Source organism: Eulemur rufifrons, chromosome 11 (genome assembly GCF_041146395.1).
Source record: "Eulemur rufifrons isolate Redbay chromosome 11, OSU_ERuf_1, whole genome shotgun sequence".
Classification (NCBI taxonomy): Eukaryota; Metazoa; Chordata; class Mammalia; order Primates; family Lemuridae; genus Eulemur; species Eulemur rufifrons.
This window is the reverse complement of record NC_090993.1, coordinates 5,836,944-5,856,261: the sequence shown is the minus strand read 5'-3', so window position 1 is coordinate 5,856,261 and position 19,318 is coordinate 5,836,944. Positions and strand designations below refer to the sequence as shown.

The following is a 19,318-nucleotide window of genomic DNA, read 5'->3' as shown; positions in this document are numbered from 1 at the left end:
ATTTCTGTTCTTTATAAATTATCCAGTCCCAGATATTCTGCTATTGCAGCACAAAGCAGACTAAGACACCATCAAACTCTCTTTCAAAGAGAGCTGAAAAAGAGTCAGCAAAAAAAGACCAGAGGGATAGTCAAACATTAATAGTCTTAACTTTCTGTCGAGAAGTAAATCACTTACTGCCTCTGCCTAAGTTTGGGTTAATTAGCCATATGGATGAATGAAGAACTTAGAACACCTCAGCAAAGCACACATGCTCTTCTAAGTACCACTCCCGACCCCATCCTCCAACTGGGCAAATGACCATGTATAAAAGAATATTCAAAATAACATTCCTACCTCTGATCGCCACAGGAGCTTATTAAAGGAACAGAAACACAAACCAACATACTTTGAATTATATCAACCCTTCATTGCCATTTTCAGTGCCATTTTCAAATGCTATTTTCTATTAGGAAAAAGGCATTATGTAAATTTCCATGAAAATTAGCATTTCTATGGCATTCCATACTTTCAAAATGCTTGCACCAGCATTTACTAATTAACATAACATTTGAGAACCATCAGAAGTTTTAAATACAGGGAAATTCCTTTTTAGCACAGCTCTCTTAGTGCAAAGAAAGTTATCCCTTCACCACCCTTGTCTTAACCAAGTCAGACAAAATTGTCCAGCTCTTCTAAATCTCCTGATTTTATATTTAGCAACTTGCCACATTGCCTAGTCTCTTCCACAGAAAAATAGAATAATGTTATAAAAACCGAGACTCTATCTGAAATCCGGAAAATTTGGAACGTGCTCTATGTAATGCTTCAAATCCCAGAGCTCCTGCTGTTTAGTCAACAAACATTTATTTATTGACTACAGGTGCCAGGCATCAAGTCTCCAACTTGCCCTCACTGAGGTTAAAGTTTAGAAGTAGAAGTGTGCATTACAGCGTGGTCAATGCTCAGAGAGAAGGAAGCCCTGGGGGCTGAGGGAGCTCAGAGGAGGGGAACAGGGCTTTGTCTATAAATCTGTTAATATCTATTCCCTATTTAGGGAGCCAAATATTTATCAGTTCCTAAGAAAGCCTGGTACCCTAATATCCCCCAGTTTTGACTTTTGGTTGAGTTTACAAGATTTGCACGGGCTACGGCAAGGAAGAGATTCGTGTATGTGTAGCCAAGAAGGAAGAACTCTCAGGCTCCCTCACTCCTTTCCTAACTCAACTGCTTTTTATCCTTCCAGGATAATCAAACCCAAAGGAGATGCTGATAGACTCCATGAGAAAAATCACCTGCAAATATGGGCACCCTCAGTCAACCAAAAGTCATCCATTCCTAAAAAAGGTGTTGGCCAACAAATTCTCCGATAGTGGGAATCTAGTTTCACGTTTTTTTTTTTTTTTTAAAATAGAAAAGGTAATAATACATTTCTAACCCATGATGTATCTGTCAATTTATTGAACAGATAACATCGAGTTTGTCAAAAATATTATGCTGTGCTGTAGTATACTGCAGTTTTTTAGACATACCAATATCTTGTAAATTTTCTTTATTTTCCTATGCATAGAAAAAAAATATGCATGATGATAGGTACATGTGCATGGCCAAACTCATGTCTTCTATATGTTTACAACTTTCAATATACTTTATCACGTCCAACTTTTCTCCTTTAGGAGGAAAGGCTATGTGGGCTCATTTATTTGTTTTGTAGTCTGTTCCATTTTTGGAAGGTATATTGTCACTTTAAAATATGGGGAAGAAGACAAGCAAAAACTCACAGTATGTTTAAACAGCACAAATGTGAGATACAATGATGGCTTCAGGTGAAACACAAGACCCACTGAGGCCAATGCCCCTTCCTCTCCCCAGGACATGTGGCAGCTCCAACATTTCACCAACTCAAGTGTGCAAATTCTTTTAAGGGGCTTAGAGTTTGGACAGTAAATTCCAGGTAACAATTTTTACAAGTCAGTAAAAACTATATGGAGGTGAGAGTTCATTTCAGTTAAAGAAGACTACAACATAATAAAGTTATTTGAGAATTATTTTCAGCCTTAATGAGATTGTGAGACAAATTGCAAATGGCTATAGAAATGGTGATCTCCTGTGGAACTAGACTTCTAGACCTGACTATATTATTTTTTTTTTTTTGAGACAAAGTCTCGCTTTGTTGCCCGGGCTAGAGTGAGTGCCATGGCGTCAGCCTAGCTCACAGCAACCTCAAACTCCTGGGCTTAAGTGATCCTACTGCCTCAGCCTCCCGAGTAGCTGGGACGACAGGCATGCACCACCATGCCTGGCTAATTTTTTCTATATATATTTTAGTTGGCCAGATAATTTCTTTCTATTTTTAGTAGAGACGGGGTCTCGCTCTTGCTCAGGCTGGTCTTGAACTCCTGACCTCGAGCGATCCACCCGCCTCGGCCTCCCAGAATGTTAGGATTACAGGCGTGAGCCACCGCGCCCGGCCTCTGACTATATTATTTTAAAAAATATACAGCATGAAGAGGATTTTCATTTGGTGGGCAAGAGAAAAGCAGAGATCCAGTGTTTATTCAGATGAGAAGTGGCTCTTTAATCACATCATTGAAGTGTTCAGAGAGGAAAAGATTCTTCTTTCTAGTTAATTATTATTTACTAGCCAGTCGATTATTTTGCATAAATCTATATGCAATAACACTATTAAAAAAATCCCAGTGGTATTGACTAATTAGTTTTCTCATTTAAAAGCTTTAATCAGGCTATTTTTCAAAGGAGAAATAAGAAGTGTACTAAGCAAAATGTATTGATTATAAAGAAATTATATGTTAAGTGAAATTAAAAGTATCTTAACAGAATACCCAGTGGTAGAGTAGCATATCAACCTTGGCCTTACCCTTTAATTTCAAGGCTTCTAATACCTTTGAATCAGCTGTTACATCACTCACTAGCTTGATTTCAATATCTTGCGAAGTCAGTTGGAGCAACTTTTCAAAAAGACGTTGACCCTGGAAGAAAGATTCAGAGATAAGGAAATCAGAAAACCTACACGTTGGCTATTTTAAATAGGTATAAATGAGCTCATTAAAAATTAAAACTATTCATTCAAATTTTAAAAGGCAAGCACTTCAACAATTGGTATTCATGGAAGATTAATGAAATTCTTTCAAAAGAGTTTATATAAATAGGGTAGTAGCACAAACACAGATTCCATTGTGTCTTTTTCAGTACTGTGCAATTAAACAATTGTTGCAGTAATAATTTCATTGCAATCTACCCTTCGTTCACTTTTTACATCTGCAGTTATCTAAACACAAAAGAGGCAACAGCAAAGGTTAAACAGTTGGTAGTTGTAGCCCAGAGAGACCTGGAGTTCAGCCGGCTTTCCAGTTTACAAACTATGTTTCTTAACCTCACTAATCTCCAGTTTCTGTCTCTGCAAAAGGTAGATAATATTAATATTTACTTCCAAAGGTTTTTGTGAGATTGGAGGCGTTAATACTCAGTAAGTATCCTTTAAGTATCAGCTATTCCGAAGAAAATCACAGCTACCGATCAGTGACTTGTATGCATTCATCCTATTGTTTAAATTTATTGTACTGAATTCAATTAATGTTCTGCCTAAAAATAACTGAAAGAAGAACAAAATCAAAAATAAAGGCTTTCCTCGTAAGATTTTCAAAAGCCTATAATTTTTACAATAAGTTTTAATCTCAGGGAGACTGAATAATGGTGGGTCTTTAGTCATTGCATTATCTCAGGTAATTGGATTACAGCATTGCCCTGTTTATTTTCCCTTGTGTGTTTTGATAGACTCCCTCTCCTTATCATAAAAGGGAAATAGTCTTTTACTGATTTTTCAGTTTTTTTGCTATTGGGCCACAAACTTAAATGCCTTCATTGGCCAGACAGACAATAAGACGTTGGCCCTGATGGCCCCCAAGTGGCAAAGTCTCATCCTGCTTTGATAAGAATGGACTGTGGATAATGATTATATGGAAAGGGTTTGGTGAAAAGGAAGAGAGAATGGTACAAATAAATGTGGATGCTGAGCAGTGATTCCTGCAATTGAGCCTGAGAAAAGAGTGAAATGGAAGATCAAGACCTGAAAGTTTTGGAGCGTTAGGTCCGGGGAGCCAGTGTCCCCATGCGTGGGTGACAGCTGACAGCAGGAAGGAATGTCTGGCACAATCCAGCAGGGCTCTAGCCTGGAGCTGGTCAGCACAGCCAGCGTCCCATAACCCCTGGGTGCTGGAGGGTGGAGTAGAGGCTACACCCCATGTCATGCAGGGAGGCTCCTTTTCATTTAACTGTGGAGGAATAGAGGTGGCCCGAAGTGGAGCTCATCGAAAATAACCAAATTTCTCTGCACCCCCCAAGCTGGAGGCAGCCTCCCCACAAACCAGGTATTCTGTGCAGCAGGTTGAGTGAGTGCATTGGACAGGTATAAACTGCTTCTTTAAAAAAGAGGAAGGAGGAGAAAGGGTGGGAGAGAGAAAGAGAGAGACATACAGAAAGACAGAGATAAGGACAGGAAAGAAAAAAACGGGTGCTGATTTATTGATTTCGGTGTCTCTATCACAGCATCTATCTCAATTTTAAAGTTACTATGAAGAGATGAAGGCTTGGATGGTGAGAGGCTGAGGGCTTTGAGGTTCTTCCCCAGAGTTAACACCAACACGACCTTCCTTGCCAGCTGTGGTACTCCTCCAGGAAGTCCACTGTACCCTTGTCATACTCTGCCGAAGGTCTCGTGATGTCTGCACAGCCCAGATCTCTAGAGTCAAGACTGGTGGTCATCACATATTCATTCGCTGTTTATATTTTTCCCTTTTAGACAGAGAAATACTTTGTGTGTTTCGGGAGACCCCCCACCCCCAGTTAGTGGGCCAGCATTTTTAAACAAATGCATTTATTTTTCGTCTTAGTTAACAGAATATATTTAGCCCAAATGAAATATAAGAGAACATCTTAACCTATCTGTGTTTCTGGCTTTGTGCCTTAAATTGATTCCCGCTGTATTATTTTTGTGAGCTTTAAGACAAAGAAGACCAGAACTCTCAAAACATGAATGAAAATAGAAACTCTGAAATCTATAGATACTGGCAGATTGTCATTAAATAAAGCTTATTTTTACTTTTAGTATGTGTCCATTGCCTACGCCAAGGAATCCTAAAATTTTTAATCATAGTGCTCGCTGTAATGAACGTAGGCTCAGGTAGAATTTCCGTACCCGGGCTTGAGGTGGAATTTCTATGAAATCTCTCATGTTCAGCGTGTTATCTCCCCATCCAGTCATTTTCATTAAGAGAGTCAAAATGTAGTAATTTCCAAAGACATTAAACACCTATTTTATGCCAAGTCCTGCAGTAAGGTCTAGTGCTTTCTGGGTTAAATTCTCTCATTATTTTTTAAATGAAGAAATAGCAAAAAGCCCCCCCCCCCCCCCCCCCCCCGGCTTTTAAACATCAGCAATTTAAAACCTTGCCCTTTCTGGTGCAAAACATTAGCCAATATTTCAAACTTAAATAAGTCATCTCAAAGATAGTGTCTCAGGAATGCTGACCTACTTTAAGCCAATTTTTAATGAAGTCTGCGAAAACCTTATGATGGACAGTACAGTCCTGTGCAGGAAGCTGTACCCCAGGATAGGGACTCAGCTCAGTTCCGTTGCGACTTTGAAGAGGCCGTTGAATGCATGAAGCCCTTTTGATTTTGCAGGAAAGGAAATAAACCTGTTTCTCTAACCTGCTAGGTTCATTGGCTGGGGGCCCATAAATCAAACTGATAAAAAACTAACAGGAGAAAAACCAAAGTTTTAATTACACGCAAACAAGGGAGCTCTACAAAGAAATGAGACTCAGGGAGGTGGCCGGATGATTGAGGTTTATATCAGATCTCAGGGTAAACAGAGGAAAATGGGTTTGGAGCTTCTGGGTGAGGAAGGTAAAGGGAGAAACTGTATGGAAATTAAGGGCTGTCTTATCATGTAGCTAAGAGTCTTTCAAGTGGGAAAAGTTGCCTCCAGGAGTTGCTCTTTTCCTAGTATAAAGATGCCTTTTACTAATAGAAATTTCCTTTATAAATAGAAATTTCCTTTACAAAAGGGGAAATTTATGCTCCATTTTTAGGCAATGAGAGAGCGGTAAAGAACTTTTCCTGCATCTGCTGGTTCTCAAGTGCCTTTCGCTCAAAATAATCCATATGCCAAAGAGGCATATTTTGGGGTGTTATATTCATATTCTGGTACTGGGGATTATAAATACTGCTTGCTTCTGTTGACTCAAAACAACAGGCAGAGAGGATGAAATGCCCACATATCATATGAAGGAAATAAGCAAAAATACTAAAGAGAAACCAAAAGAAAAATCATGCTGGATGAACTTAATTCTGGGCATTATGTAGGATGTGGCGGTGGTTTTCAAACTCATTTTAGTAGTTGAACTCTTTGTTCACATGAAAACTTAAGCTAAACATCTCCTCCAGTTCCTTCCTTCCCTCCTGTACAGAATCTGCCCCCACGCTCCCAGGGCTCCACAGAACACACTGGAAAACCACTGAATTTTACTCCTCATCATAACAGGTACCTTCAGGATATTGAGATTTCCTACAGACTGAGAAGGTCATAGCTGGAAGATACCTTAGAGATCAATAATGCACCAATCTCCTCATTTTATAAATGAGGACACTGAGGCACAAGAAGATCGAGTGACGTGCTGGTGGCCACACAGCTTGCTAGTGGCAAAGTCAGGCCTGGAACACACATCTCTCTTCTTGATCCAGCACAGGTCTCTCCCCATGACTATTTTGTTACGTGGAATTGGAAAAGGAAGGGGTATCCTGGAAAGAAAGTTACTCCCAAGTCTCTCCCACTCCTTCCATCCTCAGCCAGGGTCTATGCAACTCTAACAAGCCAAGCAGTGCTGGGCTGAAGTGCAGCAGAGTCAGGTGCTGGGGAGTCCAGGTCCCCGCAGGACAATGCTTGGCCCCCCGAGAGTGTCCCAGAGCTGCCCGTTCTTTAAAAGGTGAGGCAGGAACCACGGCTACTCCCGTGAACCTGGCGCTGGGAGTGTGAGGTATTGAGGGGGGAGAAATTCTTTGGTTGCCTCAAAGGGGAACTGGTAAACCATCTAATGCTGCACCTCTAGTCTTTGCCTTCCTTCTCGTGAAAGGAATAAACCACCTATAGTCCGACAAAGTCAAATATCAACACATTCAAGGGGACCCAACCAAAGAGAGAAGATGCTTGAACACCATGGGCACCTGCTGATACAGGCTTCTGGAGAAGACAGGAACTGGGGCTAAAACACAGCATGAGCACTCAAGGATGGTCACGTGTGGCTGCTGCTAATATTCTATGATTTTACAACTAACTTACAGGAGTAATTAAAGAACAGTATGGCCATTGTTGAGGCCTGAATTAGTGGCCTGAAGACAAAATGGAAGAAATATCTCAAAGCACACAATACACATACACATACATGCACACACACACACGCACACACAGAGAATGCATAAAGGGAATTAGGGGAAAGGTTGATAGATAAATTGAGGAGCTATAACATGTGGCTGATAGAAGTACTGGAAGAAGAAAAGAAGCAAAAGAGAGTAAGTTTGAAAATAATAGAAAAAAATCATCCATGTTGAGGAAAGACCTAAATCTACAAGTTGAAAAGATATCCGGAAGATGGAGGCAAATTTCATGTTGAAAGACACATCTAGGCACATTCTATAAAATTATTGAACATCAGGGAAAAAGACAAAGTTTGGCCAAAAAATGAAAAAAGTAACCCATCAAGAAAAACGGAGCAGACAGACTGGTATGGAACTAACCGTCTGCAAGGACATGGTGGCTACGGACTATAGGAGACAAAGACTGAAGTCAAAGAATCCTTTACCCACTCAAGGATGCTATCTGCCAGGGTGAAAGAAATATTTGCTGATACATACAGATTTAGAGACCATATTGCCTACATCACCCATATGAGGAAGATGTTCAAGAAAGGACTTTAACTGAATAGTACATAACACTGAACACCATAAAAAAAAAAAAAAAATGAAGGGGAAAAGAAAATAGTGAGGAACAATACAAGATGTGTATGTGTTTAATATGCTTGTCAAATATGGATTTTTGAAACAGAAAAGACACATTGTAAAAGGTCTACCAAGAATCTATTACATGCATTCTCAATGGGGGTGACATTGCCAAGGGGCTGAGAATGGTTCTTGGTGGGGGAGCTCAAATAATGTTATACTTTTTATGACTAATACACATACACATACAGCACATATATAGTATATCTGTTATAGTATATTAAAATTTCATGGGAGGGGCAGGATTAAGAAAAAAAAAATCTAAAAAGGATCCTAAGTAAGATGATGATAAAAAACAAGATGAGAAATGCTGACCTACAACCAACCAGATAAACAATCTCAGTAAAAATTAAACTAAAAATGGGGGAGGGCTTAAACGTACTAGATGGGAAAAAGTAAGCCATGCCGTTATTATGTAATGGCACAATTTGTGGAGCTATGACAGCTATAATCCGAGATACACCAAACAGCATAGCAGCTAAATACATAAAGCAAAAATGAACAGAAATGTAATTAATACACTATCACAATCTAATACTTCAAAATACATTTTTCAAATTTGGGCAGATCTAATAGAAAGCAAATGAGGATATATGAAAATTAAATATTATCAATCAACTTGATTATATTATGCATTTTTATATATTTCTCATTTTATATTAGCAAATCCCCTTAAAACAATTTTTGTTTGTAAACATCTATGAAAATATGTCCTGTAGCTGCTATTAAAAAAGCCTGAACAAAAGTTATAATGGAATATTCTATAGGCTTCATTCTCTGATCATAACCTGATAAAATGAGTAACAGATCACTGAGGTGTAATTCATGAAACAAAGCCTTATCTGCTTAGAAATTTAAAAACTCCCTCTTAGATTATCCTTACACCAAAGGAGAAAAGAATAGTAAATTTAAGCTTTCTCTAGAAAGCTATGAATAGATGAGTGCCTTACAGCAAAACCACAAAGTGAAGCAATATCTGGTGTCAGAGAGAAATTTATAGCCGTAAGTGCCTTCAGTATTATTAAAAAATACTATAAAGTCATAGTCATCATATTAATATGGTAGAGGCATCAGAATGGACAAATAGATAAGGGAATTTAGTAGATAATCCAGAAATGGTAGGCACAAGATTTTTTTTATCAATAACAAAGATGATATTTCGATTCAGTTTGCAAATGTTAAAAAGGTTTACTCTGGCACAAGTGGAAGGACCCTTATATGATATCACGCATAAAACATTGTTCTCAGAATTAGTACATACTAATACTTTCAAGAAAATCCAGGTCCCTACATGTAACGTGTTGGAGTGGGGGAAACTTTAACCAAGCTGTAGTAGGAAAGTAACAGCCCTAAAGCTATCAGGGCTTAATCTCTGGAACCTGTCAATGTACCTTATTTGGAAATAGGATCTTTGCAAATATGATTAAATTAAAGATCTTACGGTGGGGAGATTATCCTGGATTTTCTGAGGATAATCCTAAATGCAATCACAAGTGGACTTAAAACAGGAGACAGGCAGAGGGGATTAGACAGAACTAGAGGAATAGGCAATGCGGAGAGGGAGCAGGGAGAGATGTGCATTTGAAGCAAGACGTGTGCCTTGATTTTTTTGTTTTTAAATTTATGACTTAAGAGACAAGACCACAGATACATATGAATCCCCTCTGAACTCAATTCCTTAGTTTATTTAGTTAACCAATTAGTTTCAATTTGCTATACGGCTGACATCTCACCTATTTATATTTTGCTGAATTTTCCAGTTTGTATGATACGCAAAGTTTGCCAGGGATATAAGTATTAATACGTTATTGACTTATGTATTTGTCAGTGTCAATTTTTATTCTCAAATACCCCCAGGACCATGTGAAGTGTCTTTTAAGCAAGGGACTTACGTGTCAGGGACCTTGGTAAGTGCTGGAGATGGTGAGCTAAACAGGCAGATGGCAAATAAGCGAATGCGACTCAATGTGTCAAGTCCAGGTCTAGGGGAAACACAGCAGGGCACGAGTAACCCAGGGCTTAAGGCACTCAGGGAAAGCTCCCCAAAGGGAGGGAGGGAAGAAAGAACGTTCCAGGTGGAGACCTCTAGTGGAGAGTCCAGGAAGCAGGCAGGAGACAAGGCTGGGGAGATGGGTAGGGACACATCATGAAGGGTCTTGTATGACAGGTAGGAGGGTTTGGATCTCATCCGGGAAGCAGTGTGGACCCTCTGAAGCATTTTCCGCAGGAAAGGATGCAATCAAATTTTCGTTCTAAAAGAGAACTCTGCAAACCGGAGAACGACCGGTACAGGGTAAGATTGGAGGCTGAAGGAGCAATTAGAAGGCGTGGTTTGGGGGGAGATAACACAGCCTGGGGTAGGGACGTGTCAGTGGCCACCTTAGTCGAGAATGCCCCCTTTTTGGCAACAAGCGACAAGGAACACGGCTTGACAGCAGCACAGTTAGGCGCTGCGGAGGCGCGCGGGCTGCCCACCCATTCATTAGAATTGCAACAGGCACCGTCTCGTTACGGGATTTAATTATTCTGAACAGTTAATCATCAAGACTTTGCCTAATGATGGTTATCTCGATTATGCACCCGGTGGGCATGAACATAGCCGTCCCTGTCAGGGGCAGATGAAGAGAGATGACTACGCTCATCGTGCCAATAATGGGCCAGGAAACCGCAAGGGACTAATGCAGGGAGCAGCGAGTTGGTCACCGAGCCCTGGGCAGACGGGAGCCTGCAGTAGCTGAACGTAGCTGCCTGGTTGCTCAAGCGTCCGCTCCAGCTGCAACGGGCAGGCGGACAACGCTACCCTGGCACCGCCATTTAGCAGGGCCCGGGAGACCACAGCATCCACAGCCCTGCCCCATCCCTTGGCTCCAGAGGAAGGAGGTGAGATTGGGGCAAGAGAGGACCACCAGGACATGCCAAACCCCCAACGCTCCCACAACCCCTCATCCTGAGTGGGCAGAGAGTCCCACACAGAACAAAGGCAGAATTCCTTCAAAATCTCACTCTTTAGAGACTTCAGCAAAGCCAGGGAGTAACCATGAGAATGTTCCACGTGCTCCCTGAAGATCCCGCAGTCTTAAGAAAGCAACTCAGACTCCTTAGCCCTCTTATTCTATGTTTGAGAACTGACCTTGAGAAAATGAAAAAAAAAAAAAAAAACGATTTTGCACAAAGCTATTTACTGTAGCAGCATTTATTCAGAAAAAGGGGAAAAAAGAGAAATAGCTTAAATGTCCAACCAATAGAGAGAAATGGATACATAAATTTAATCTGGTGGATCCATTATATTGTATATTTTGCAGCCAATTAAAAAATGTTTGCTAGCATTTCTAATATAATGGAAAAGTGCTTATGTTGTAATGTTAAATTCAAAATGAAGATATAAATTTCTTTATATAATATGAGCCTATGTATGTAAATTATGCACAAAATATCAAACTGTCAAAACTTTTTTTTTTGTTGATGGCCATGTGGATGATTTGGTTTCTCTTCCATTTCTTTGTAGTTTCTAATTTTTTTTATGGTAAGAGGCTACTACTATTATACTGAGAAAAAAAAATCCAATCTATTCTATTTAAATGAAAGTACCAAAACAACAGATGACCACAGGGAAATAGGAAGGCTAGAGATGAAAGTACAGAGAAAACAAACAAGCATACCAGCAAACAAAACTCAGATAAAACAATCTTGAAGAAAGTAATTATATAATCCAAATAATTGGAAAGAATATCTTGGGATCATGATTTATTCATGTCTAGATGACTGGATTGAAAAGGAATCACAGAGGTCAAACTCTTGCTAATGATAGTGCTTATGAGTTTACATCAGAATAATGATTTCCCTCGAAACTATATTGGAGAGCAAGCAAGAGCGTGCGCAGGATTACTCAACAGATGGGGAAATGGAAGCAGGAAGAAGCAGCGGGAACTTATGAAGAAAGAAGAGGACTCAGGGGGGAACAGAATCCACCAGAGCCTGAAGCTCCGAGCTCTGCTGCACAGCCAGGAGCAGAGGTAAACTCTACACCAGCCTGTCCGCTGACAACTCCTTTCACTGCGGTTCTGCTACTCCGTATTCTGCTAAATGGTTGGTCTGTCTCTCTCACTATGCTTTGAGCTCTATGGGGGTGGGGACCATTGCTTATTTGATTTTGTATCTCCAGCAAATAGCACATCACCTCGATAAATGTCTGTTCAATAAAGGCATCTTCGAAATCATTTTGTTGCCACATTTTGAATGAGAGAATGCTAATTTATAAATAAGCATTTTATGAGTGTTGATTTTGTAGAGCAGGGAAAAGATGCTATTTTGAAACAGGTTTGAAACCTTCCATAAGGTTATGCTATTTTTATGCTGACACTGCACCCGGAGTTCTAACCGAAATCCTATTTAGCCTGGAGACAAGAAGAGTAATCTACTGTTTCAAATCAACAGCCGATCGCTGAGCTCCCTTCTCTTCCTGGTCACACTGGGCAATAAAGTCACTAGAATAATACAACCGGGGTCTAGAGTCCAGGACTATAGGAAATATTCAAATACAAGCTGTTGCTCATTTATAGCACCACTGTGGGAAAAAACTGCAATAATAGGATTAAACTGAAACAGCCAAAATTAGGTTAACAAACCAGGTAGGGAAGGTGGGGGCAGGGGCCAACCTGGCCCTGTTTTGAAATCTATGAAAATTGCACAGTGTTTATTAAACCGGGATGGTTTATAGCAGTAATTCTCAATCCTGGCTGCTCCATGGAATCCCATAGTCATTTTTAAGAAGTATCAAAGCCTGGGCCCCTTTCCAAGAATTCTAACTCAACCGGTGGTCTGGGGTGGGCACGGGCATCAGCATATTTTAAAAGCTCCTCAGGTGGTTCAACTGTCAGGCACGGTTGAAAACCATCACATTGGCTTGGATCTCCGGGCCGTGGTCTCAAATATTTGGTTCAGCATAAACCTCTGTAAATTCTTTTACAGGGTTTGCATTCTTTTCCATTGACACTTTTCTTGCACCAGAAAGTCTGAACACCTAGGAGAGTTTACTGAGTTCACAGAGCAAAGGGTTAGAATTGTATAGTTCAATACTTTTCAGACTTTTTAAAGCAAGCCGTAAAGATTCCTCTGGGAGGGGCCCCTCCCCATACCAAGCCCTTATCACCATGGACCGGAAGTTGGGGGCTGCAAGGGACCTGCATAAATATACTTAACAAAGTAACTCTTACCTTCCACTAGCTTTAACCCCCTACCCCTATAACTCCTAGTGATCCCCCTAGAAATTCACTGCCCCTAGCCAGATCCCCTTTGTTCTGTCATTTCTTCTCAAATTTATCGTTCTTTGTCTAAAAAGTATAACAGCACTTTACTTTTTACCTTGGTGACTTCTTTGGACTTCACCCTCTTGTGAAGATCTCCATGTAAAACCAATAAAATTTGCATGCTTTCCTCTTGTTAATCTGCCTGGTGTGAATTTGGTTTCTAGATCCAGCCAAATAACCCACTAAGAGCTAAATAGGATTGGAGCTTATCTCAGGCTTCCCTGCAGAGCCTCTGATGTAACAGGATTCAAGTTTTAAGGAACAAGGTGAATGTGTTTGGCACATAGAAGAGATATGAATTACTATGGCCAGAGAGTGGCTTGTGCTATGTCATTTAGAAAGATGACTGTCAACAGTTCTTCTCATTCCTGTACATGGATGCTACTCCTCCCACCCTGGACGTGTGACTTGCTTCGAACAGTGGAATAGGCTGGAAGGTAAACATTCTGGGATTCCAGAGCCCAGGTCTTAACAGGCCTCATAGCTTCTGCTTCTGCCCTCTTAGGATCCAACCACTATGCAAAGAGCTCAGGATACCTTACTGAGAGATGAAAGAACCCGCAGAGAGATCCAACCACCTCCAGATGGCCCAGCCACCCCAGTGGAGATACCAGATATGTGAGGAAAGTCATCTTGGGTCCAAACCACCCCAGCCAACATTACGTCAATCAGAGATGAGTCCACCTGCCAAACCCTGCCCAGAATCATCCATAAATAAACGATTGTTAGTTTTTAAACCTCTAGTTACAGGATGATACATTATGCAGCAACAAATCCTGAAACACCTTCTTAAACAGTAGAGACGGCAAAGTGCCAAACACAATTAGAAAATTCATTCAATTCTTCTTTAGTATGACTTTTGTGTTTTTTGGTTGGTTGTATTGTACCGATTTTCCAGTAACTTGACTTTAAAATACTATAAATGAATAGAGTCAATTACATGTTGAATAGATTCAACAGATTTCAGAGTACCAATGAGATAATCATTATGGGTTTAATGCCAACATATTTTGTACAAAGAGACAAAACTGATTGTACCCATGACCCATACAGGACATACAAACACAGGCCAGTGGTCACATGCTTGCACAGGACAGCTCAATGTAAACTATCATGGTTGTACCAATATCAAGAAAAACACACTAAAGATGACCAGGATCATTTTCCTACAGCCAGAGCATTTCATTCAGAAATCATTTAGATCATTTAGTCAGTTTTTTAAAAGCTGTTCTCTGTAATAAGCACATTGCTTTTGCCCACTCACCCAAATAGGATAGAGTCAAGAATAAATAATTAACCTGGGATGTTTGACTGCACTATTACAAAAATTGGGCTCTGGGGTCTAAAGGTGAATTGTAACACAAATTAACCAAATAAATGCCTTATCAAGCAGTTATGGGATCACAACTATGAACATGCAGGTTGTGCAAAGCAGAATTCTGGGCCACACCATTGACAGAGGTAGCATGTGAATGGCACCCCCCGAAGTTGTTCAACACAGCAATGCTGTACAAAGAGCCTACTGCAGGCAAAGATGAAGAATGATTTTGCCCTTGAAAACTTGGCATTCTAGTAGGAGCTGAGCGACATATGATTAACAACGGCAAATATACATAAACGTGATGATGTACATGTACTCTGGGTGAGGGTAGACTAAGAAAAATGAGCTTGAGCTTGAGAAGCAGAGGACTAGAATGCTAAGGAGTATAAAATGCACTTAAGTAAAATTGTCACACACATAGAGGATGCAGCTTACCTGACATGCTGATGGATGAGTGTGGTTGAGATCCCAATGGGAAGACACTATGTCAACAGACTTTTTGGCCATGTTGAGTAAATTCATCCAGCCTTGGAAAAGTGATAAGTGAAATGGTGCATTTTCTGAATAGTTAAGGCCTTCAGGGATGTTTTCCACCAGGGCAATTCTTAGAAAAGATTTTGAAAAACAAACAAACAAAATCTAGTCAAATTTGAAGCCACAGATCTTTTTTAGACATGCATATAGAAACATCTGAAAAATATTCTGAAGGTATACCCCCCTCATAATTTACATTTTTCCACCAAACACCTTTTACATCTCCCCTTTGCTAATCTATTGTGTTCTGAGAATTTATGCTCTGTTTTTCCATAGTTAGCATCTGTGTTTCAGAAAATCATGGTAAACATCCCTAATGCCCAGTTTCAAACTAGCCTTGAAAAAAGTTCAGAGCTTCCTACACAATCATCTTCTTCTAGTAATACATTCCTTTATTTTTTCTCTGCAGCAATGCAATTCTTTTATAAGATACTACTCTGCAAGTTACTTGAGACCATAAATTAAGTTTTGCACATCTCCAGTTTCTAATACAATGTTGGGCATATATTGGAACTCAATAAATGTGATTATTATTGCTTAACATCTCTATAATACTTTCCAGTCTAGGGTGGAAAGTATTTCTGGGAAGAAAGTTATAAAACCCGCCTGTGTAGGGCTTTATTAAAGTCAGAGGCAAGGAATTAAAATGACAGTAACAATCAAGCCCTAAATAAACTTCAATCAGAATTATCCTAATAAGTTTGTTTTTATACTTTTTAAAAAATAGTGACAATGTATCCATTGTGACTGGCTTTCCTTGGCATTTCAGTGATGGCTGCACTTTTTCACTTTTGAGGTAGGTGACACATAACTTCCTAACAAAGGAATGAACAGTTTTTTCCCCAGTCTAAGAAATGCATATCCTCCTGAAATTCTTGATGGAAAGACCCCAAACCCTTAAGAAAATACTTGTTAAATGCTTCCCAAACAAAAATCTGTTTTGTTCATAGTTGAATGCCAGGAGCCATAATTAGAGCTCAATAAATGCTGATAGAATGAATTTCAGCTTTCAACGAAGAATTCAGTACTTCTCAATAATATTGTTAACTGTTACTCTTAGCTATGCTTGTTTCATTTAGCTTGCTTTAGGGAAAAAAAAAAAAACTATACTGCTGATAAAGTGTTCTTGTGTATTTGAGGGACCTATACTATTATAGCCAGAATGGAGTTTGGGTGTGTGGCCCAGAGACATTCACAATTTGGGGGTCCAATCATACCATCACCACCAGCCCTTATAAGCACAGAACAAGCAAATTACTATGACTATGACAAATCTCCCTAGTCCTCAGAAGCTTATAACCTAGTGGAAAACCCTTTCTCATACATAATGATTCAAAAAGGAAATAGAATCTAATAAATGGTGAAATGAGTAAGAATAATTAGATAGATAATTTATCACCTAAGAATCATTGGAACGTGGCAAGAAAAGAAAGCTTAATTGTGATTGGGGATATCTGTAATTGAAAAAAGCTGGACTTGAAATTAGTCTTCAAAGATAGAATTTTTTTTATGAGTGAGCTGGAAGAGAAAGATACTCTAGTTAAAAGGGAGGAGTTTGTAAAACATGATGTGTGCAGATGTTTGTGAGTAGGTAAGCCAAGGGGAGCGCGAGGCAGGAGGTTGTGATGATGGGGAAACAGGCAGCATCTCTAGGGACCACACTGTGGAGGTCGTGAACCAGGGGAAGAGGAGGGCTTCATTCCAATGCATTTGGGAGCAACCAAGTGTGTTTTAGGGGGATAACTTTGACAGCACACCTGTATGCTACTGGGGTAGAGAAAAGGGAGATCAAAGATGACAAGTCAAGAGAGAGTGGTGGCTGTTGCAATAGTCCAGGAAAGAAAAACAAAAAGTTTGAATTAGGTCAACGAGAATAAAAACAGGCATGCAATGGACATTTTAGAAACCAAATTTTAACCATTTAGTGCTTGATGGGTATGAAGAGCAGGAAAAGGAAGCAATGAGGAAGCTCAGATTTCCTTGCGGACCCACCATACTGTCTCTTAACTGGGCTCTATAACAACTTCCAACGGTCTCCTTGCATGGATTCTTGACCTTCTCCAAAACATTTTTCCATGCTACAGCTGGATTATTCTTTTAAAAATGTAAATCCTAACACTCTGCGTGCTGCCTAACTGAACCTCGCATGAACTTCCCCACTGTCCTTAGGAAGACACGCCCTCACCCTGCCCCAGCGTGGTTGACGAGCATTTACCCATCTGTCCTGCCTGTCTGCAGCTTCACTGGCTCCACATGTCCTCTTTGGATTTTATACCACAGCCACACTTGACATCTTTTCCTCCTTCCCTGCTATTCTCTCTAGACTTTGGCATTTCATGTGCATTTTCCCAGTCCCAATTCCTACACTGGTCATTGAGCTATCTCCCAACTAACTTTCAAAGTTCCAATGAAAACATCACTTCCCCTGAGAGGCTTCCCTGTGCCCCTAAACTGGGCTAGATCCAATTATTATCAATTCTCACAGTGACCTGCTCCTCCCTTTTCAACCAACTCATCACTCTTGAAATTCCTTGCTCAAGGTTGACTTTCCTTGATGAATTGCGGGTGTGTGAAGGCAGGAACTTGCTCCATTGGCCCAAGATTTTATCCTCAGTGCCTAACATACCAACAGGAAGTACCCAAAGAATTTCTGCTGAGTTTCATTGAGATCAGAGCTGGGAAGATGGGGACTAAGGCCCATTAAAATTGACAAGAAACATGGGAAAGAATGTAAATTGGGAATTGGGAGAGATTATTAAGGCAGAAAAGATGACGACAAAACCCACCCAAAGCCTAATGTAGGGGAAATGCTTACATTTTTCAGGTTAATAGGGTGTGAAACAGATCAGAAGATTCAAAAAGGACCATTGGAGAAGGAGGAAGACAGGAGAGGTTTAGGAGAAAGCAGTGTTCAGGATGCCAAAGTCAGAGAGGGTTAAAAGATAGAAAGGGGGGATTATTTTATCTCCTTCAAAACCTTCGAAGGGGCCGGGCGCAGTGGCTCACGCCTGTAATCCTAGCACTCTGGGAGGCCGAGGTGGGTGGATCGCTGGAGGTCAGGAGTTCGAGATCAGCCTGAGCAAGAGCGAGACCCCGTCTCTACTAAAAATAGAAAGAAATTATATGGACAACTAAAAATCTATATAGAAAAAATTAGCTGGGCATAGTGGCGCATGCCTGTAGTCCCAGCTACTCGGGAGGCTGAGGCAGTAGGATTGCTTGAGCCCAGGAGTTTGAGGTTGCTGTGAGCTAAGCTGATGCCACGGCACTCACTCTAGCCTGGGCAACAAAGTGAGACTCTGTCTCAACAAAAAAAAAAAAAAAAAAAAAAAAAAAACCTTCGAAGGCAATAGACAGAGGCTGACATTGGATATTTTAATTCTATCCACATTTAGAGCCTAATTATCTATGTTGATAGAAGGTAGATATAGCACAAATCAATGACCCCAGATAATTAGCAGTTTCTTCCTCCCCTACAACCAATGAATATATTTAAAAACAATCCGACAAACAAACAAACAAAAATTCTCCCCGACAAAACAAAACCAAACACAACAGCTGCCAAGAAATAGAAGAACTGACTTGTTTTAATTTTACTTTGATATAAAAGACATACTAAGAAAGACAAGAGGAGATTCAAGAAGCCCAGATAAACTAAACGTATGAATCAAGGGACGTAGAGCAACTGTACAATTATATGAACAGGTGGCTCTGTGCCAACCCTTTCTTCACGCTGTCCCACATGGCTTCTGCTAGGCACACAAATAAGCCAGGAGTCCCAGCCTCTTTTGGAAATCTTTAGGCCAGATGTTCTTAACTTTGAATCTATGGGTAGAATTCAGGGGGATCTATGAGCTTGACTTTTACATCTTTATCTTCCCTAATGTCTCACTAACATGTAACATTCCCTTCAGTTATGAACATAGATAACAAACCACAGGAATATTAGCAGAACTCGATATTTTGTCTCCATTAAGAATTTTTTTCTTAAAAAAAAAGAAAAAGAAAACATAAATAAATCTTGTACTGTGGTACGGTTATAGCCAACATTTCCAAGTCTTCACCACTGTTTTGACATTGTTATTTTATGACTATGCTGGGC

At 40.1% G+C, this 19,318-nt stretch overlaps 1 protein-coding gene across 2 annotated transcripts in view; it reads right to left on the bottom strand.

Annotated features, from left to right (window-relative positions):
• The window catches only part of PLD5 (phospholipase D family member 5), a 198,300-nt gene that overhangs the window by 71,746 nt on the left and 107,236 nt on the right, over positions 1-19,318 (bottom strand). For both annotated transcript variants that reach the window (XM_069484645.1, XM_069484646.1), the window contains 2 exons: positions 15,118-15,286; positions 2,858-2,969 (listed from right to left, as the gene is read on the bottom strand). In XM_069484645.1, the coding sequence (XP_069340746.1) occupies positions 2,858-2,969; positions 15,118-15,286 (281 nt within the window). The remainder of the gene's footprint in view (positions 1-2,857; positions 2,970-15,117; positions 15,287-19,318) is intronic.